This window comes from Lepisosteus platostomus, chromosome 2 (assembly GCF_059453375.1).
Source record: "Lepisosteus platostomus isolate fLepPlt1 chromosome 2, fLepPlt1.hap1, whole genome shotgun sequence".
Taxonomy (NCBI): Eukaryota; Metazoa; Chordata; class Actinopteri; order Semionotiformes; family Lepisosteidae; genus Lepisosteus; species Lepisosteus platostomus.
In genome coordinates, this window is record NC_142612.1 from 2615504 (window position 1) to 2636708 (window position 21205).

Here is a 21205-nt window from a genome sequence, read left to right on the forward strand (position 1 = left end):
ATGTTGTGTATGTTGTGTCATTTATTCTAAACAGGGCTGCATGATGGTGCAGGCCTCACAGCGCTGGGGCCCTGGCTTCAGTTCCTGGGAGGGGTTTGTAATTCTCCCTGTGTTCATGGGGGTTTCCTCTGGGTGCTTTGGTTTCCACAGTCCAAAGACTTACTGGTGGGTCAGTTAGCTGGGACCCTGGTGTGAGTGTGTGCGTGTCTGTGACTGGTGTCTGCCCTGTGATGGACTGGTGTTCTGTCCAGGGTGTTTCCTGTCCTGCGCCTGTTGTTTGCTGGGACAGGCTCAGACGTCCTTGCAACCTTGTCTGGGAGGAAGTGGTTAGAAAAGGATGTATGTTCTAACCATTTCAATCTAGAGTCACTGCTATGTACTGAAATAGCCCAAATGTTTTCAGTGCAAGTATTTGTGGTACGATCATCATAGATCTTGCAAATTTAACAGACAATACAGTTTACTTATGTGTCATGGTATAACTTATTGGTCATTCTGCAAAGTGTTAATTACCAGTGCTAAAGAACTCTGCATCAGTACAAAACCATACCAACCTATAACATAACTAACAAAAAAAACATACAGGCTCTGTTGATTGAAATTTTTCCCTTTGAGTTTGGAAATAGAATTTTATGTTAACTTAGTAACACTGAAATACACAAAGTCATACAAAACATTCATGTACCTGAAGACCAGGGATGGGGATTTGTGGTACTTTATTTAAAATTAAAAATATCTGAAACAGCATATTAGGAAAAAAACAGGCAAAAACATCTGATAAACTGATTAAAAGACTGAAGAAACGATGAGACTCTGCTCTCTATCCAAATACACAGAGAGTGCCTGAGGCAAGGCGGTGTTTGTACTCATAGAGGTAGTAGGAGGCCTGGGGGAAGTTGCACTTCATCTCCATCTTGCTCGGCACCACGTGCACCGAGATGCCGCCGCCAAGCCCTTCCTGCAGTTTCTGCAGCATGCGGGAAGCCAAATAGCTGCGCGCTTTACGGGGTTCCTCCTCAATGGCAGCGTACACCTCGGGAGGGGGGTTGGGGATCTTCCACTCCAGGTCCACGATGAGCTGGTGGATGCGGCTCTTGTCCAGAGAGGAGGGCCCATCACTGTAGCAGGCCACCACATGCAGGCTAGAGGGCTCGCCAACGGAGATGAAGTTCTCCGGCTTCTTCACCTCTGTCTCCCCTTCCTCCGCGCACTCCTGGTGCACCATCACAGCCCAGCGCAGCCAGTCGTAGTTCTTCTCCAGCGTCTTCAGGATAGACGCAGCCTGCTCCTCCGGTGTCTTCTTGTTCTTCTTCCCTTCCTGGATGTGCTTCTGGATGTCCTCCTCTGCCTGCTCCCGGAAATACTCTGAGCACAGGCAGCCGGAAGCCTTCATTTTCTTGTAGAGGGCAGACATCTTCTCAGACCAGGTCTTCATGAGCAAGGCCTGGTCCCTCCCAGTCAACGAGGCCTGGGTGAAAAGGCACAGCAGTCCCGTCCCCAGCACAAAGTTCACCTGTAAACAGAATGGATTAATGGGCAACTAAGAATCTTACTACCAAGAATGAGTCCAAAAGTGCCAGCAGCACAGTAGCCATCGATTGGAGGAGTGATGTGGTTCTGACCCCAGTGGTGGCTGTTGCCTGGCAATCCTGGTGTTTTGACAACACTAAACCCTAGCGATGCCCTGTCAGTTGTGCACCACCTGCAGGGAATCATGGTTACATTCCTTCGTGTAATTTGGGAATTTTTGCCTTTTCAGTTTCTGTCTTCTGTCCTGTTCTCTAATTTTCATTACAAATCTGATCTTAATTACTTAATTGAATGCATTGTTTGAATATGAAAAAAATTGAGCTGTTTTAGACAGATCTCACTGACAAGAACCTCTCAGGTTTTCCTGATGAATAATTATTATTCAGCTGTGGCAGAAAACCATCATAAACATAATACTTTCTTGTTTTGTAGACATTCTAAGGTAACATTTTTAAATAATTGACAATTCAGTCAGTATTTATTATGTGATTATAACACTTAGTCATCTGATTACAATTGTTATTAGAATGCCTTCACAAACTGATTAAATTAAGGATTGATTAAAGGCTTATGTCTATGCAAAGAGGTCAGAATACACTAGGAATTTGCTGTCATAACTTTATGACTCTAATCTATCTTTAGATGGGGATGTAAAAACGAAAAAGCAGAAATGCTCAACATTGTGCTACAAGACCAACACTGTAGCGTCTCTCGGATGAGTTAAACCAAGGTTCTGACTACACACCCATTAAAGATCCCATTACGCTACTCAAGAGAGCAGCATCAGGGCCAAATGACCCTTTGGACTTGCGTAACTGGCCTCTCTAATTTCCCCACTGCTGTACAGTGTGGCTGCTATAGATCGGCTGTGAGTGGAAGGAAAGCACTTTGGGACCCTGGAGAATGAAAAGCGCTCTACAAATACATCACAATAAAATTCTATTCAATAGTGATATTCAGCAGTAAGAGTAAAATTGACCTAATATGTCATTTATAATTTTCCCATTACAAGTGTACACTTTGTGTCCTTGACTGTTGCTCTTTTGTGTGAATAACTTTCCTGCTCTTTCTGGTAAGAGACACTTTGAGCATGATCGGTCTTGGTAGTAGGCTGGTTAGCTTAGAGGTCATGCCCTCAACTGAAGTAAAGAGCGAACGCAAAGATCAATACGGCGTATCTGTAGCACGCAGGGTTAAACAGGCTGACCTTCTCGCAGAACTCCCTCATCTCCCAGCGCCTGGGCCGGTAGCTCCTGATGATGTCTTCCAGCAGCGTGGGCTGGTCGGTCAGCACGGAGATGCCCATCAGCCGGCTGTACAGGGCAGTCAGCTGCCTCTCCAGGCGGTACTCCGCCACGTACTGCAGGAAGACCTCGGTCTCCCGCTTGGTGTGCTCCCTCTCGGCCCTCAGCACCGCCCCCAGCTGGCAGTACACCACCACCACGTCGTCCTCGAAGCCGTGCACCTCAGCGTCCCGCAGCAGGCCGCGCCCGCGGCCCAGCTCCCGGTCGATCAGGTCCAAGTTCTTCTTGACGAAGTCCACCTCGTCGGGCTTGGCGCTGCCGTCCAGGTAGGAGCAGACTCCCAGCACCAGGGCCCGCATGGTCTGCATGTACCCCACGGGCTCCAGCACCTTGCCGAACAGAGCCATGGCGCGCGCGGGAGGGGGCTTCGTTCACTGCGCCCGCTTCAACGCACGGGGGGGGGGGAGAGACGCTCGTTCAGACAGGTTACTTCACACGTCCCCCCACCAGGCTTTCCCTTGAGGCAAAGGTACTCCTCTTGTGGCGCTGCTGGAGCTGCAGCCAAGAAGGACTAACACAGCGAAACGCCTTGTGGGTGAGCAGGCGTCAAGATAAAAGGATTTCAAGTCGCACGTTTACGTGTTAGCAAACTTTTCGAGTGTAAAAAGTCATGCCTCCACTTACCGTGCCTTTCTCCAGAGTGCTGGAATGAGTTAACCTTCAGCCAGTCCTTTATATTTATAGTGTTTGCTGAACAAAGGAGCCTTGGTCTCTTGACTGGTTGAAGATCTTATCTCCGGTCGCTGCCAGATATTTGTTTAATCAGCACAGTCACACGTTCCTCCGCAGGGTGCCCTTCCAAAACAGCCTGGAAATACCTCCATGTACTACAGTTTTCGTGCACCTTTCGTTAATTCAAGTGCGCAAGATATTAGATATGAAAGAAACGATTCAATGTACAGTAGGCTAAACATGATCTAAAACGTTAGGATGAGATTAGCGGGCCGTGCAAACCTTAGGAAGAGAGCTTTTCTTCCACAGGACATTTTCCGCTCAATTATGTCTCTGCAACATCAAAATGTACACTGGCTATAAATACATGTTCAAACTTCTCTCTCAAAGCGTTGTAAGACCATGTGTGTTAGAACCTCACACTGACGCCAGCAGTGTTTGTAAGAAACCCTGACGGTTCCTGCCACCCTTCAGCGCTGGTCTAGTCTACTCAACGCCGGGGTATCCTTCCAGCGTATAGGTGGAATACGGCGAGTATAGTAGAGCAGCAGTAGTCTTAATTTCTAGATTCAGGCTCTTATTTCGTAGTGATTTGTTCTTGAATTTTCCTCTACTACAGAACATCCTGGGCTTGCTTTCTTTTTCATTGCAGTCTTTAACAGGCAGCCTGCTGGTACAGTGGTCGGAGCAGTGGCACTGTGGCTCAGGATCTAGGCCTGTGACTGGAAGGTTGCTGGTTCAAATCCCACGGCTGGCAGAGGAATCCTACTCTGTTGGGCCCCTGAGCAAGGCCCTTCACCCCAGCTGCTCCAGGGGTGCTGTACAATGGCTGACCCTGTGCTCTGACCCCAAGCTTCTCTCCCTGTCTGTGTCTCCATGGAGAAAAGCTGGGGTATGTGAAAAAGACAAATTCCTAATGCAAGAACTTGTATAGGGCTAATAAAGAATCATTATCACATTATTGCTGCCTTTTCTGTGAGAGCAAAGCAAACCAACCAATTACTTTTGTATATAAATAATCTATTTAAGAGTCAACTACAAATGAAGAAGAATCAAAGATACCAAAACTGTGTCACTCTTGATCGTCTAGTAATGGCTACAGTTTTACTCTCAGCTCATTCACCTTAAGAATGTTTTCACTGTCCTTGAAGTATATTTGCTGTTCTTTTGTTGACAGTGGAGTAAACTGGCTTCCAGGCTCTGCCAAGTCTGATAAGGGGACAAAGAGAGTGAGAAAGGTTTATCAAAGAATTCTCCCCTAGCAGATGAAACTCAGGCATGACTGAAACCGACGTCCATTATACAATGAAATGAAACAGTGGTTGCACTGGGCACGTTTCGAGTACAGTATACTTCCTTGGCGACCTCCAACACAGCGAGCATTTTAAATGATTGCTCCAAATAATGATCCATAAATTATCACAAGTGAATTAATCGGGATGGCTGCACCTCCGTGTTCCCGACACTGGGCAGATTACAGGTAATACCGGTTTACTGAGGTGGCGTCTCGAACCCGCGCCCGCTAGCCTCCTCCAGCGCATCCCGTCTCTCCGGGCGTCTACATCAGTCTCCGCCTTCTTTCACCGAGTCCAGCCATCTTATTCTAGGCTGACAGGAGAAGAGAGAAGACACCACGTTTCGGCTGTGGAGCCTTCTTCAGGTGTGAAAGTGTGCTCACACCAGGTGTGAAAGTGTGCTCACACCTGAAGAAGGCTCCACAGCCGAAACGTGGTGTCTTCTCCCTTCTCCTGTCAGGAAGGAATGAACCTTTTACTCGTTCCTCTGCAGACTACGTGTGCTGACGCAGCCGCCCACCTGAGCCATCTTATCCCAGGCCTTCCTCTGGTCTTGTCTAGGTCTTGTATGAGGTCTTGATCTCTCCTCATTACATGGCCACACCACTGCACTCTTCTTCCTTTGACAGTAGCAACAACATCGGGGGATTACAAGTAATAGGCAAAGATAAAGATCAGGGCCATATCACAACTATTCGTTCTAGAACAGAGAGAAACTTTCTGGGGATGAACACCAGGCTGACCTGTTATCTGCTGCTGTTTCATCGCCGCGATTTCCGGGATAGACCGGGAATTCGCAACTCTTTTCAAGAACTTCCCTTCAACTACGGTTCCCACGGTGTAAACATCACATCAAATAAAAGAGCGGTCTGTGTAATTTTCTGTTTTCAAATTAAAGGGGATGCTGCACAATTTTAGTTAAAAAACACACTCGTGCCGATAAAATGAAACATGTGTCCCGTAGTAGTGTAACTTTACATGCTTTTTTTATTGCAATACCATATTCACATCATATTCACAATACACACAAGAGTACATATAACTTTACCAGGGACACATTGTGCATCTTGCAAAAATAGGTTTTTAAAAGTACATAAAAATAAGGTACGCGTGGCTTTCACATTCTTAAATTTAGAAATAGTTTGTAGATATGCCCTTATGTCCATTAAACTGTTCAAATATGTCTCTCTTCCAAGACCACTTCATTTTAGTGTACAGTATAATAAACCTTCCCCTCCGGATCAGTCTAGCGAATCTTGCACTGTGGCGCCCTCTAGCGGTCAGACCCGGGGAGGCGCCGGAGCTCCGGGCATGCGGGTGGGAGCCCAATTGCGCTTGCGCACTGGACGACACGACATACTTTTCAAAATGACTTGCCTGTTTTATTTTTCGTTCGCTGTATTTTCATAGCTCCCATTTTCAAAAAAGGAAGCGACGTTTCAAGACCAGGTTGGAATAAAATCAGTGTGGCAAAAGCAGGTTTCTGTTGCGAACGCGGGGGGCGGGGCTTAACGGTACCCCGGAAGAGGCGCGAAATTCAAAGCTGTGCTGGCGGAGGGTGAAAACATTTAGGTACAGTAATTCAACTGGCTTTTTATTCCTGGAAATAAAGGGGTGGTTATTCCAGAGTTTATAAACAGGCTTTAGTGGCTTAGGAAAACTACCAAACCAAAATGTCTGAGATGTCCTCAGACGTTGCGATATCTGGCCTCGTTTTGTGTAGTTTCGGATATAAGCGAATTGATTTATTGTTAATAAATGCCGACTTGGTCTCCCTGCTGATGTGTGCTAGAGCTTTGTGCTCTGTAATTAATGACGGCTGCTACAATACGTGCTACAAATATTTACACCTGTTAGCTTTCCTCCAAACTTTGCTTCAAAGGGGTATTTGGATAAATAAAATAAAAAATGAACACCCGTCTTAATTTACAACTGACCGCTGTGAAATTCTGAGCTGTGAAAAATTTCGATTTGGTTTTCAATTGAAAATAGAGGCGAAAATGAAGTGTATTTTGGTCCTACTGAGACACATGGTCTTTGACAATGCAGCCTGTAGACTTAAACTGAAATGTAAAGCTGTGTACCGGCATGGTAACTTGAGGAAGAGGATAAAATGTTAAAAATGAAAAGAAGAATCGCAGGCTTCAGTTCTCCCACTGTGATTGGTAGTGAAAACCTGGGAGATCTCATTAGACATGCTCACAGAGCAGAGATGGGTTTCCATTAGGGACTGGTATTTTCTATTACCTTTGAAACATAACCTGAAGTAGACGCCTCTTACCTTTTAGATCATATCATTCGTTAATTTGGATTATTTTTCCTTTCAGAAATGGATATTTCAGGACACTTCTTCAAGAGGCTGCGCGATTTGGTGGTGTTTTTGGAGACTGAAACCCAGAATCTTGAGAAGGCTCACCAGAACAACGACTACGGTACTGTGATTAGCCGGACACGGTCTGTGCGCAGCTGTTGTGAGGGTGTTCAAGTGTGCACTGCAGTAAGGGGAGATGGAGCGTATAGAGTCGGGCATCGCTTGCACCCTCTCACTGATTAACTCAGTCACCTGTGTAAGAAGGATCAAGGGTGTTAATTAATCTTGTCCAGAGATGGCATCCCATGTAACTTGAATATCCCTAATTAATATGCTTGATTGTATATTGAAAGAGGAAGGGAGGAATCACTGTTAGCCTTTGTTTTTCTTGAAAACCTATTGGAGTGATCAGCAATGTTCCATTTGGGAAAGACCTGATTGCTGTGAAATGTACAAATTTTCTTTTACACCGAGTTGAATAAATATGCAAAATATGTTTTACCGAATATATATTTCCCTATACTGAAAATCTGTTGCATGTCACAGTGGTTTCGTTTTCTCGGTTCTCATGCAGGTGCCTAATGCGATTAAAGTAAAAACAAAAAGAGAAACCAGTCTAGGACAATGTTGTCTATGTTTTTGTCATTATGTGCTGACTTATTCTTGGCTCGTCATTACGTGGACAAGGCAGTGCTCATGCAATAGACCTGGAGCCTCACTGAACTTTGCCTGTGTTTGTTTTCAGACAGTGATGAAGGAGGGGTGCAGGTTCTGCATGAACTGCATTCAGAAGTCAGAGCTATGAAAGTAAGTAACGTCTGATTAAAGATTCACAGGAGGCTGAGATAACGCTTCCTATTGGCTTTGAGAAACTGTTTGCATTTCTATACCGTAGTTTTTTACAAGTATGTTTATTATTTAAAGTAGTTCTGATGAGTATTATTTGAAATATAAATTGTTTATTAATGGCATCTAGCAATTCAGTTCCTTTAGAAGGCAGTAGTGTTCATTTAAAGCAAAAAAAAATGTTCCTGGGCAATCCGGCATATTAATATTGAAAGAGCTTAAATGTTTTTTCAATCCATCTAAACAGTTGACATGTTTTGTTTAATAGCATGATTATATTAATGTTGTCCCTTTTTTTGATACATTGTTTTGTGAAACAAATGAAATTTGAAAGCTGACAGTAACATTGATGACAGATGATGGTATAGGTTGAGTCAGATATTCCACCCTTGCACAGCTTGTCTTTCCCAGAGGGACAGGACATTAACTGCGGCCTTTTCTTCCCGAGCCCAGGAGCAGGTCCGAACCCAGCTGCTCGGCTGTCAGCCTGAGGAAGAGGGTGTGAGAGACTTCATCAGCACAAGCAGTGTCCTGAGGCAGAGGCTCAGGGAGGACATTGGGAAAGTGAGAAGACACTTTGAAGACTACGGCTACACACCCCCGCCAAAGAACCCAGCAGGTGTCTGTCTCGGGCCAGACCGAGCTTTCCTTTTTGTTCTTAAATGCAGTGTTCATTCCAGTGACGAGAGAGAGAATTTGTCATCACTTTTTAAATCTAATTATTACGCTGTACTGATTGTCTGTAGTCTCTAGGCTGTAGGGTTAATTCAGAGTGGTCCAGACTCTTCCATGTCTGTACCAGACAGTCATCCTCGCCTTGAATCAGATTTCTGTAAACCTGATTCACAAGACAGCTTTTATCTCCTGCTCCTTTCCTGTTGTTTTCTATTTGACATCCCTACCTCATGCATGCCATGTGCTATGTTGGCGTTTTCTTCATGTGCACTTTGTTACAATAAGGGAAAGACGAGGCACTCCTGTGAGATCCCTCAGTGATGCAGGTGACGAAGTGATGCGGAAAGAGCCCGAGTGACCAGCGCTCCAGTTCCCCAGTGGGGCTTCGCTGCTCTGTCACACCCCAGCTTTTCCAACGGCTGGAGATAGATAACATCTGCAGAGCCAGAGAGGACACACAAGGAGCGCTTCAGGGAAGCAATTCAGTAGCACTCTCGATAAGAGACCGTCTTACTTGACGAAATCAGTAGGGAGCTAAGTCAGCATGCGTAGGCTGCAAACCAACAGGTGAAGGTTTTTTCTGTGCTGAAAGGAAAAGAAAGGAGACGTACAGTAGCGTTTCGGCTGTAGAGCCTTCTCCGGGTGTCACTGGGTTGTTGGCCAGTGTTTGAGAGCTGAAGGATGAAAAGAAGAGAGGTGTGTCTTTACACCAGGGGGTGGCTCTGCTCTCTCTTGCTGCCAGCAGGGCAGGGCGGCGAGGAGGGGCCGGGGAAGAGGAGCGAGGGTGCCAGCGGGCAGGAGGCCGGGACAGAGCCCGTGGGCGCGGAGGAGGACAAGCCGCCGTGCGCCACGCCGGAGAAGAGCGCGCGCCCAGCCCCGGACCCCCTGCGCACCCCCCAGCTCTCGGACTTCGGCCTGTCCGAGTACTGCTTGCTCCGGAACAGGGGGGCCGCGGAGGCCGGCGACAGCCGCCTGGGGTCTGTGGTCCCCGCCACCGCCGAGCCCCGCCCGGCCTTCCCTCAGACGCCCCGGTGTGACCTGCGGCTGGACTCCGCCCCCAGGTCGCAGGACTTCGGGATCAGCGAGCACACTGCGAGCCTGAACAATGACTTCACCATGGCCCTGTTCCAGAAGAAGGCCGACAAGCCTGCCAGGTACAGACGCAGGGCCGCCACGGGGGAGAAACGGGTGGAACTGCAGCTGAGCTTTAATACCGTTCTCTTTCCTGAATGCAGTGTTCCGAGTTTTGTGTGCTCAGACACTGTGGAAACATACCTCTGCTGTACGTTCACTGCCTCAAGAAGGGAGATAGTGAAGCACAGCTTGGAGTAACATGTGGTCTGTTACCTGAAAGCTGGAATCTAAGCAAACAGCATATCTGAATTGTCCACTAAGTGGGGCGTTTGGCAAACGGTGAATTGTTCTGTGCAGAACCATATTCTGCTTCAGTAAATTGCAGCGCTGCAGTCGCCTAGTTTGGTGTTTTGGTGTTAAAGCTCGGATTGGGATAACTAAATTTGTTCAATGAAACCATGGCAGTTACAGCTCCAGCAAGGGAAACGTCAGCTTCAGGTCAGAAAAGGCAAAGTTAAATGAGAACTTGCTGTGTGATGTTTTGTCAGCATGGTGGACAGCTCTAGGCCTGGAGGAGCAGTGGGAACTGGGAGATCTCCCTGCATGCCTGTGCAGCCCTCTGTCAGCAAGCCTGTAGGACAGAACGGTAAACTACACTCTGGAACTTCGTTAAATTGACAAAACATGTCCAACAGAGTAAAAAATCATGCTTCATTCATTTTTAAGACTTTCAGCATAGTGTTTCAGGCTTATTTGCCGTCGTCTGAGCCTTGCAGTAGAACATGATGAATCTCACACCGAACACCTCAAAAGCAATCTTTACCAAATCAGTCACGAATCAATTTACTTTTTTATATTTCAGATGCCTTGGTTTCCCCCGAGCCGCCAGAATTTTGTACCCCAGGTTTCAAAATTTCTAAACTTCGGCATCCCCCCATGAACCCCAAAACCCCTGAAAGGACAAAACCAGCAGAGACCTGCAGCTCCACCCCTGAGGTTCCAGCGTTCGAGACCCCGTTCCTCAAGAGCCTCATCCATGTAAGTGTGAGCAGTGCACAGCCGGCTGTAGACACGTCTCCGACGGGCAAGGTGTGTCAGTGTATAATTTAATGACTAATCAAGCAGCGTTTAGCAATGAACCACTGTGCTTTGATTCTCCCCTGAGCGCCCTGAGCCTTGCACCCCAGGACTTCCTAAGCCGCCACGTCCCCACATCGATCACAAGACCCCTGAAAGGACCCAGCCAGCAGAGACCTGCAGCTCCACCCCTGAAGTTCCAGCGTTCGAGACCCCGTTCCTCAAGAGCCTCATCCATGTAAGAGTGACCGCTGCGCAGCCGGCCGGAGTCAGATTCTCTCCGCCTGAGCACCGTCAGGAATACTGGCCTAAAGCAAAGGAAAGTGGACATATAATGCTGAGGATATATAATATATATAATGAGCTTTCATTAGCTAAAACATTGATTTCTCTGCTCATTATGGGAAAATTCCATTCCGAAAGCCACAGTGTTCACTAATTATCGAGAGCTGTCACTGTCTACACTTGGCACTTTCTGATGTGCTGCCTGCTAAGGCAGCACAGAGAGGAAGTAATTAACTTGGCTAAACATTCACTGCTTGTGAAGATCACAGTGGTGTTTCATTTACACGAAGATGTAAGATAAACGTTCGAGCAGCAATTCTGTTTAATATGATAACACTGACGTACATGCCTGTACAAACACTGTTAACGTGCTTTATTTCAAGACAGAGTGGGATGTCAAACGCAGACAACACCGAGTCTGGTCCCATGGAAGAGACTTTTACTCACTGTGAGTGTTCTCAGCCTCTTGATTTGTTGTTCTTGATCTCAAAACAGTTGGAATACAAATTAACAAGTGACGTTAAAACAGACCTACACTTCGGGGGTTCTTTTCTGTAGTCTGGGGGAGTAAAACGATTTTGTTGAAATAAGTGCAGCTTATTTCACTGGAATACTTTCTCTTCTGTTTTTGGTGCAGTGCGCTCCAGGACGACAGGAAAACTGACTTGTGTAAGTTTTTATGTGGCTTCTTCCCTTGACTGAAATCAGAACGGCACTCTAGTTCCGAAGCTACATGCTGTGCGAGGTCCTGTGGGGTTTGTGGGACTGGCGGACGTGTTCTGGGTCCAGCGCGACTGTGCTCTTGACTTGCGCTCGAATTCTTTCAGGAAGCAGCCCCAGGGGGGGAGCAGAAGGCGAAGGCAGGCCGGGGAACAGCCGCTGGGCTCTTCCAGATGAGGCAGCCCTCCCCGCCAGCGCTGGGCCGTGAGGAGTTCACCTTCCATCGCGAGCAGCTGGTAACGCCCCCGGCGGGCTGGCGGCTCTGCTGCCCCGGCGCTCAGCTCACGCTGGAGTCCATTCCTGCGACTCGTGTTCAGGGCGGCCCTGCGCACGTGCCGTTTGGCATTGTCACGTGCAGCGCTGCGTGTGGCGGGAAGAGTTACAGCCTCGGACACGTTTCCTCCCTTTCCCAAAGACGTGCTAAACTGTCTTTATTCAAGGCTCTGTGATGAGCTGGTGTCCTGTTCTCCCTACCGGCACCTTGCTCGTGCGGGGATAGGCTCCGAGTTCCTCTACTGCAGAATCCGCTTCTTTCTGACAGCAGCTGAACGTCACACTGTTGCTCTCTGCCGGTGGGGCGGAATTCACTGCTAGAAGGATGCTTTCCCTGCCCTTCCACTAGTTTGAAAAAAATAGCTGGAGGAGTGAAATAAAAAAACAACATGTTCACTCACTTTTAGATCATCTGTTCAACAAACCCAGATTGAAGACCACGAAGATCGTTTTCCCACTATCCCATTGATCTAGCCGTAGTTCCGATCGAGAATCTGATAGAGAACTATTTTTTTACTCATTTATCTGCAAATAAATCGCCGTGGACTCTGCATTTCTTACTGGTATGCATTGTTGAGTAAAGGGATTGTGGGATTGTACATCGCTGAAGCCGAAACCCTTCTTTCAGGACACGCTTAGATGAGATCCTGCTGGCTACCAGTCTAGATAGATGAAACATCTTCCTTTCATTTGTTGCCCTCTCCGAGTCCCATGTCCCCGTGTTCATGATGTCCTGTATTTGGTGTGTTCTGTACAGCACCCTTTCCAGGGCCTTGCCAAGCCTTTCCTCCACGTCCCTCCAAGGCCGGCTTTCCTCATAACAGATGAGGAGAAGGAGAACAGGTGGGGAGATAACAGCACCCGTGTCACTTGTGCCAACGTGTAGAAACGATACCGCCTTGTCTTGCTTTTTAACCTAACACTGATTTAAACAACAGTTGTTAACAGTTGCACAGGTCCACACATATAGTATAGCAACCTTAAATAAACCATTCTAAATGTGCATGAAATAAATGTGTTTATAATAGTTCAAGAAATGAAGACTGAAAGGGTTATATAGATTTTGTTTCGGATAAATCTCTTTGACATGAATTAAGTGGTCTGTTTTTTCTGCAGCGTTCAGAGGCTTGCCACAGTGTCAGAAAAGGAGTACTTGGTTCTGCCTAATTATCTGAAGCAGATCCACCTGGCAAACCTCAATATGGCTATTCATAAGATAAACATGGCACTGGACAGTAACCACATAGGTGAGTAAGATCCAATGTTGTTGTTCTTTTTCAGTGCAAGTGAAACGAAAACAAGCATTCTGATCTGTAGTCACTGTATGAGTCCTCTTAGACAGGAAACCAGTATGTTTTTGTTAGCAAGATAAAACTTTTTCAAAACAAAGTACCTGAATGTGGTTATTGGATTTTTTAAATTCTAGAACAAAACAAACCTGTGCACCTAACCACCTGTTCCTGAAATAGATCATGGTATCTGTAAATGAAAGATAAAACATTACTCTCAAATATATTTATCATGTTCCAAATATAAACATCCAGTTTTCTCTGTGACACCTCCGAAATAAATCTAATGCCCAAAACATTTTCCAGCATAATGTAGTAAGACTTGGTCCCACTCCCTATTCAGCAGCAGATTCTCCAGAGTACCTGATGAAAGACGCTGATCTGAAGAACATAATAGATGAAGGCCCAAAGGTTAACATCTACATCCTGTGTCTGATGGAGTTGAACAGACTGAAGGTGATGAGGAACGCCGGTGCTGGTAACGTGTACAAAGTCATCCTGGACACAGACATTCAGTAAAGCACGAATACAGCGGCACTCTGCTTTCCTCAGAAGACACCAACCATCCGAAAAGAACTGCACAGGTGCACGGAGTTCTGTTCACAGCTTTCAAGGCTGAGAATCCACAGCTCCATAGCAGGCGTTTTTAACGTGATCGGTTTTTTAATGCACTTGGGGAAGTCACATTTCACCTACAGGACTCTTTGGAATCCTGACACTGACGTTCTGAAGCCTGAGTTTTCTCGACTGCTTTTATATAATTTTCTCAACATTTTCACTTTTTTCTGTTGTTCATTGCTGTTTTAAATGTAAAATTATAGGGAATAAAGGTTTGCTAGCACATTATTTTTTTCCTATTATGTCCCGTCTTCTGAATGATCTAACTAGGCTTCCCTTCTTGTGGATGAAGGCGGAGTAACTGAAATAAGACACTCAGTGATGTTAAAGCAAAGGTGAGAACTTTGCCAAGTGGATCTCACATTCAGCCTAGATGTACAATGTGAAATTCATTTTGAAGAAAATTCATTAGAGGTAGCCTCTCACCATTTTAACCCACTGCTGGTCCTTTCCCATGTCCAGTGGCATGACTAGATCAGCAACGCTGTCTCATGACGGTGATATTTGTTCATACAGGTAAACACGGGGGGGGGCATCTTCAAGGTTGACGCAGTCACGGTAGGGTCTGTATTGCGTTAATCAGGGTTACACAAAGTCTGCTATCTTGAAGTAAAGAGTCAGCTCTGGACAACAAGGAGCCAATAGACACCCTCCGGGATAAAGCTGTGGAAAGGCACCAAGCAGGAGATCGAGATAAAAATCCAGTGGTATCCTTGAAGGATTTGAATCAAGGACTAGACATTGCGTACCTGTCACAGCAATATTCCAAGCTCTCCACTAGTCCAGGCCATTGCCCACAAAAAGTGTATGCAAAACTACCAGAGCTTCTGAAGCCATGCTGAAAAATCTTTGTTTGGTCTGATGAAACCAGGATAGACTTTTCTCACCAAAGCGCAAATACAGGACTACACCCCCAAAACACCTTCCGTGCTGTAAAGCATCGTGGAGGCAGCATGGCTACAGGAGTGTTTCCCTGTAGCAGTGACTCGGACCCTGGAGGCAGCTGTAATGGGGAAGCAGGCTTACTTTTCAACACGACACCGACCCCAAGCAACAGCGGGGACGATCAAGAACACAAAGGCGAATGTCCTCGAGCGCCCCAGTCTGCTTTCCCCTCCCCGTCTTCAAGGTGGAATGGACACATTGCCAGACCTAGCCATGCAACTTCTGTACGGACCTATACAGTTACGGCTGTTGTTCTAGCATACATTTCAGAATGTTTAAGTGTGTGTCTTTCACTTGGAGGTTGTCACAATGTGCAAATAAGGGTAAAATTCTCATTGAAGGGTGTTATTGGGGTTACTTTCAAAAGGGTGTGAAGATTTTAGAGACTGTATGTATATATACACACACAGGGTGGGTAAAATACTATCAGCTTTTTAAAGTGATCTTAAATCCTCACTTGCAATTTTAAGCATGAAAAACTCCAGAACAAACACCCTCATTGTTAACATCCCCTCTAACTTTTTCCCCTGAATTAAATCTGGGTATTTAAGTTTGGAGGGGTTAACAGAGACCAAGGCACAGTGTGATCAACCAGACCAGCCATCTAGCATGATCAAGGAGGAATAGCAGTATAACACCAAACCAGGTTCCTCAAGGGTCTAATCTCAAAGTTTTAATTCCGGTAAATCTGTTACTCCACACCTGTGACCCAGTCACGCACGCTCACACAAACCCCACCTTTAAAAAAAACGTCATACTTCCCACACGAGATTTCTTTCAGAAAAAACACCTTCACAGAAATCGTTTAATTGAATTACCAAATCCAAAGCAAATTAAAATTCACGAAAAAATGAAAGGAGCTTTCAAACTAAATTTCCTTAAACGCTTCCATAAAAAAAAAGCTACAGCGACGTTAATTAAGTCAGGAAAGGCAGGAAAAAAAGGCTTTAATTGGAGACACAGGGGATATAAAACGTAGTGGCCGCAGTCCCCGGCGGTCAGTAGGGCCTCATGCGTCCAGGCAGGGGCGGCGCTCTGTTCGGCGGCGTTATGGCAATGTCTAGGTAGTCTCCTATCTGGAACCGCTGCGACTGCAGAGTCATGGAATCGTCTGCTCCTTTCCGCCCGGACACCGTGTTCCCAATGTCTTTAACTCTACAGGACCAAGGGCAGATCATCTTAGGGGTCACAGTTCAAACACAACCGCTGCGCGTTTAAGCTCGGCCCGTAACGGCGGTATTTCTCAAGGTATTTACCTGTAGCCTTGTCTTTTAGGGTCAGGGTACACGATGGCAAAGCCAAAATGCGTGCCTTTCTTCCGAGCTTCCGGATAGACTTCTTTCACCAAGCTGGTCAGTTCCTTCAAGGTAGCATCCATCCTATGTGAGACAATGTTACTCTTTAAAGTACCCAATACGGAAGCTAAGACTCAGCACTTAACTTCAGCTCCAACAGCAGGAGAACATTTGAAAAATAAACATAACTACTCCATATTTGGCTAATGTCACCTCAAGACAATAAATTTGCACTTTCAGCACAGCTTAAGGTTTTCCACGGTCGTGGGAGGGGAGCTGGCAGCAGATTCTGCAAGAACATTCTTGTAGTTTTTGAAAAGTTTGGCGTTCAGGTTGAATTTGACCTGGCATATTAAAACAAGCAGGCCAACAGAGTTACATTTGTCATTTCATTGCTTGTGATGAAAGCATTGGCCTTCTGAGTACCACCACAACTATGCCATATCCAATGGCGCGTGTTGATAGCGCAGGGCCCACGTCTCTCGGATCAGGGCTCTGCAACAGGTCTGGGCACCTGCAGAGGTGAACAGCTTTGTTCTTCTGGACAGTTAGTCTGTCCAGCTTGTCCCAGAGAGCCCCGGTACTGCCAGCCATACTGCTCAACTTCTTTTTAAAGACTGTAAGACAACACTGACCAAGCAAGTAATCTGTTCAATTAACAGAGACCCAGCAGCTCTATCACAGCTGGCAACCCAGTGAAGCTGAGCAGGTGTGAGCCTGGCGAATACCTGGATGCGAGACCTCCTGGGAAAGCTCAGGTTGCTGCTGAAGAGGTGTTAGTAGGGGGCGCTCACCCTGCGTTCTGTGTGGGTCTGTGACGGGGACACCAAACTGTAAACGGGCACCGTCTTTCGGATGAGACAATAAACCGGGGTCCTGACTCTCCGTGGTCATTTAAAATCCAAGGGTGTTTCTCAAAAAGAGTAGGGGTGTTACCACAATGTCTTGATCAAATTTTCCCCTGGTCTTTACCAATCATGGCTTCCCAATAAGCCTCATCACTCTGCTCTCCTCCCCACTGAGAGCTGGTGTGTGGGGAGCAGCCTGGAGCACTCTGGCTGCCACCACATCATCCATGTGGTAGTGGAGGGGATCCCCATTACCTGCAAAGCACTGAGTACAGTGTCCAGAAAAGAGCTATATAGGTGTAAGGATATAATTAATATTATAACTAATCCCTGAAATCTGAGAAGTACATAGATTTTAGTCCTAAAATATCTCTAAATTAATTTAACGGTGCAGTGGCTCTATGGCTCAGGATCTGCGCCTGTGGCTGGAAGGTTGCTGGTTCAAATCCCGCAGCCGGCAGAGGAATCCTACTCCGTTGGGCCCCCGAGCAAGGCCCTTAACCCCAACTGCTCCAGGGGTGGTTACAGTGGAATTGGTCCATATCTTCAGAAACTGCTTATTTTATGATGACCTATAACACAACTTGCTGGAGTGGGGCTCTCCCGGCCCAAGCAGGGAGCCCCCTGGTGTGAAGTGTCATCAGACCTACCAGGTATAGATCTGCAGCTCGCTGGAGGGCACGTTTCCCCTGGCGAACTCGTCCATTCTGTGGTGTCTGCCGTTGTTCGTGGTGAACACCCGCAGCAGCAGCGGGCAAGTCTGCAAACAAAACAACAGAAAAATAAGCACCTCGCTTTCGCAGTCTCGGGAAACCGATAGGTGGTCTCAAGCGTGGTATCTGCTCACCATCGTGTTTCACAAAAGATGCATTACAAACTTGCTAGCTACATCTACATTCATCGCGTTGTAAGTACATAAATGACCTTTAAGTATATTTTGCTCACTAAGGAAAGAAAGTGAGAAAAACATATACTTTATCGCCGTTTTCTCAACTCGTATTGCTTCGCATCGCACAAGTTTGGCAGCAATTAGGAAGAGAAAGTAAATCGTTTTAACTGAAAACTCAATAAGTCTCACTGTCTTTGAGGGAGACACTGTACAACTACCCATAATGCGAAGAAACACGAAATGAAAACACAGTTTTACACAGCACATACCTACTGAAGCGTTTAATGGAGACCAACACAACACCGTTCCACACATTTCCAGAAAACAAAATACAAGGCACCACTCAAACCGTGCGTGCGCATCTTCGATAGACAAAAACGGCTTAACACAACTCACCTTTTCCCTATCGACGGGCTTTTCGGGTTCTTTCTTGATTTCTTCCTGAGTGACTCGAGATTCAACAGCCATTTTCCCAGAAAGCGCCCCCGCGTCTTCACGCCGACCCCGTACAAACACAAGTATAACTTCCGGTTCAACCCACGGGTCGTGATGACGTAACAGGATACGTAGCCCGCGAATGAGCTTTAAGGCTATGGAGCCAATCAAAATGCGACTTCTCCGTATCGTATAATGCCTAAAATAGGCGCACACCCTTTTTATGCTGAAGTGCTTAGGTTAAAGGTGATTATTTCTAACAGTAAGAACATGACAGCTGTGCGGACCTTATATAATAATAATAATAATAATAATAATAATTGCTTACACTTATATAGCGCTTTTCTGGACACTCCACTCAAAGCGCTTTACAGGTAATGGGGTCTCCCCTCCACTCCCACCAATGTGCAGCCCCACCTGGATGATGCGACGGCAGCCATAGTGCGCCAGAACGCTCACCACACATCAGCTCTCAGTGGGGAGGAGAGCAGAGTAATGTAGCCAATTCATAGAGGGGGATTATTAGGAGGCCATGATTGGTAAGGGCCAATGGGAACTTTTGCCAGGATGCCGAGGTTACACCCCTACTCTTTACGAGAAACGCCCTGGGATTTTTAATGACCACAGAGAGTCAGGACCTTGGTTTTACGTCTCATCCGAAAGACGGCGCCTTTTTACAGTATAGTGTCCCCATCACCATACTGGGGCATTAGGACCCACATGAGCCGCAGGGTGAGCACCCCCTGCTGGCCCCACTAACACCTCTTCCAGCAGCAACCTTAGTTTTTCCCAGGAGTTTTTCCTTATCTTTACTTACCTTGTTAAATCTTTTTTGTAAAGTGCAGTTGTATTACAGTATGTACCATTGAAGATGTTATTAATATGTCATATTGTTGGTGTTTCCATTATTTTGGTAGTTGCGTGTATTTGACTTTGCTTCTTTAAAGAGAAGGCTAAATAAGATTCCCAAGTTAATTCGCTTTTAATAACCAAACAAGCCTCCTTTTGCCCGTATCCTTTCTGTTTTTGTGTTTATTTTACCTGTGTCGAGACTTTCAATGTGTGCTTTCAAGATATTCCAGCCCAGGCCATTCCTTAGGGCTTGTGTGCTACAGTAGGTGTCCGCTTTCCTGCTTCTGTGAAAAATACGTCCATCTCTTCAGTTTTGAACGGAAGGTTTTTACTGGCTGAGATCATCCAAGCATTTCAAAGAGTCACTCATTAAAAAAAAATGATATTAAGCAACCCGTAGATGAAGCAATTCAACACTCTGTGGAACTGATAGAGGCATTTATTATGTTTTATTCAGTACTTCAACATTTTGAATTTTATTCATGCACTGAGACACTCTGGTCTGTAGAGAGATAAGAAAAGAATATCTGCTCTGCTTTTTTTTTCCTTTCCATACTGTACCTCTGGTCACTTTAGAAAGAGGGAGGGAACATATTTACAGTCAGACCCCCCCGACTGTACTGCGGCTCTTTGACTGTAACTGCTGACGGGCTGAGACTGCGAACCTGTGTCGTGTTTCCCAGTGGGACCTCATAACGGGTCCACGGGTCACAGAGATAATAGCTCACTTTCTAACACAACGCGGTCTTCCAGCTAATCCGCATCACTACCAGGAGATATAATCCGATGTAATTCAGGCACAAACACGTCTGTCACACTGAATTCCTCAGCTCTCCTTGTAGCTGTACATCTAGCAAGATCTGCTCATGCAACGCGTGACGAACCGGATCGCAGCGCTATTAAAAGGAGCTGAGAGACACTGGGGACTGTGGTACAGAGGGTCAGTGGGAAGAAATTATAAGCAACAAAACTGTCACTTGGAAGAAGCTGTCACAAACTAGCCGATTCAGAAGAGGCTGTCCTGGTGACCAGGCTATTCAAATCTAATCTGGATGAGTTAACTCAATGGTGTTTAAAGCGCTCTGTGCGTGAATTAATATGCGTGATAATTATGTGGATGTTTGGACGTGTTTTAAAACAATACAAAACGGTTCGTCCTTAGATTTACTGTCCAGAGCGCAATGAAAACATTGAAACAAGGAAGCCGTTTGTCGGTTTCCCTCGATGTTAGTCGGTTGCTTTGCACTCTAACACGTGAAAAATCTGTCTTTTCCAGCGGCACATTTTCACTCCTTAGTGCTCTGGGCCGCTTAGATCTGAAACAATAAGCACCCCTCCAGCCTCAGTAACCGGAGCCTGGCGACTGTTTCATCCTGTCCTGCGTTATTGATGCTTCTTCTTAAGCGTTATGTTGGCTAAAATGGCAGGAAATTAACGCGGGTCTTGAGGTGATCTTCACCAACCTGCCCCTCGTTCACTTTTGGGGTTGCCGCTCCTAGTGCGTGTTTGTTTTTCCTTCATTTATTACGTCTAAGACTGGGTTTTAATTGTACTTTGGCTACTGGGGCCTTGTACGTTTAACCAAATGTACAGTCACCTGTAGCTATGAACTGAACGTTTAGTTATCTGTAGCTGACGCGATTTCTATAGCCAACAATTGATTTTTAAGATCTGCTCAGGCTGAATAACCCCCCCCCGAAGAAGGATCCACAGCCGAAACGTTGTGTTGTCTTCCTTCTCTTTTCAGCCGGGAATGAACCTAAAACTTGTTCCTTTGCGGCTCAATAACTACTTCAGCCTAAACACTGGGATTTGTGTGTGTGTGTGGGGGGGTGACAAAACAGAAAGACACACATTCGGGCGTGTTGCCAGTCGGCTTCCTGGCTTCCCGGGGCGCCCTGCGCGTTTGTGGGGTTTTTGGTTGTTTTGTTTTTTTTTTTCTCCTTTGGTCACGAAGCCGCGCTCGAGCGCT

General features: G+C 46.2%; 3 protein-coding genes across 6 annotated transcripts; 1 reads left to right on the plus strand and 2 right to left on the minus strand.

Annotated features, from left to right (window-relative positions):
• Positions 1 to 699: 699 nt before the first annotated feature.
• LOC148675681 (uncharacterized) lies at positions 700 to 3606 on the minus strand. Of its 2 annotated transcripts, XM_088645076.1 has the most exons (3): positions 3459 to 3606; positions 2738 to 3217; positions 700 to 1513 (listed from the first exon to the last, which is right to left on the minus strand). In XM_088645076.1, the coding sequence occupies exons 2-3, from the start codon at positions 3179 to 3181 to the stop codon at positions 821 to 823; spliced, it is 1137 nt and encodes a 378-aa protein (XP_088501202.1). In that variant the 5' UTR covers positions 3182 to 3217; positions 3459 to 3606; the 3' UTR covers positions 700 to 820. The 2 variants fall into 2 exon arrangements, with proteins under 2 accessions (XP_088501202.1, XP_088501192.1); XM_088645066.1 differs by having other exon boundaries at positions 2738 to 3490.
• Positions 3607 to 6174: 2568 nt separating this feature from the next.
• ska3 (spindle and kinetochore associated complex subunit 3) lies at positions 6175 to 14197 on the plus strand. Of its 3 annotated transcripts, none has more exons than XM_088645090.1 (14): positions 6175 to 6373; positions 7129 to 7233; positions 7858 to 7919; positions 8412 to 8577; positions 9376 to 9787; positions 10256 to 10353; positions 10570 to 10745; positions 10873 to 11022; positions 11457 to 11517; positions 11707 to 11738; positions 11897 to 12025; positions 12820 to 12905; positions 13179 to 13309; positions 13695 to 14197. In XM_088645090.1, the coding sequence occupies exons 2-14, from the start codon at positions 7131 to 7133 to the stop codon at positions 13868 to 13870; spliced, it is 1782 nt and encodes a 593-aa protein (XP_088501216.1). In that variant the 5' UTR covers positions 6175 to 6373; positions 7129 to 7130; the 3' UTR covers positions 13871 to 14197. The 3 variants fall into 3 exon arrangements, with proteins under 3 accessions (XP_088501216.1, XP_088501235.1, XP_088501226.1); XM_088645109.1 differs by having other exon boundaries at positions 9379 to 9787; XM_088645100.1 differs by having other exon boundaries at positions 6176 to 6373; positions 13698 to 14197.
• Positions 14198 to 15685: 1488 nt separating this feature from the next.
• On the minus strand, positions 15686 to 18502 carry sap18 (Sin3A associated protein 18). The gene is made up of 4 exons (XM_088645123.1): positions 18343 to 18502; positions 17708 to 17817; positions 16171 to 16293; positions 15686 to 16069 (listed from the first exon to the last, which is right to left on the minus strand). Exons 1-4 carry the CDS (start codon positions 18412 to 18414, stop codon positions 15913 to 15915), a joined length of 462 nt encoding a protein of 153 aa, XP_088501249.1. The 5' UTR covers positions 18415 to 18502; the 3' UTR covers positions 15686 to 15912.
• Positions 18503 to 21205: the final 2703 nt, after the last annotated feature.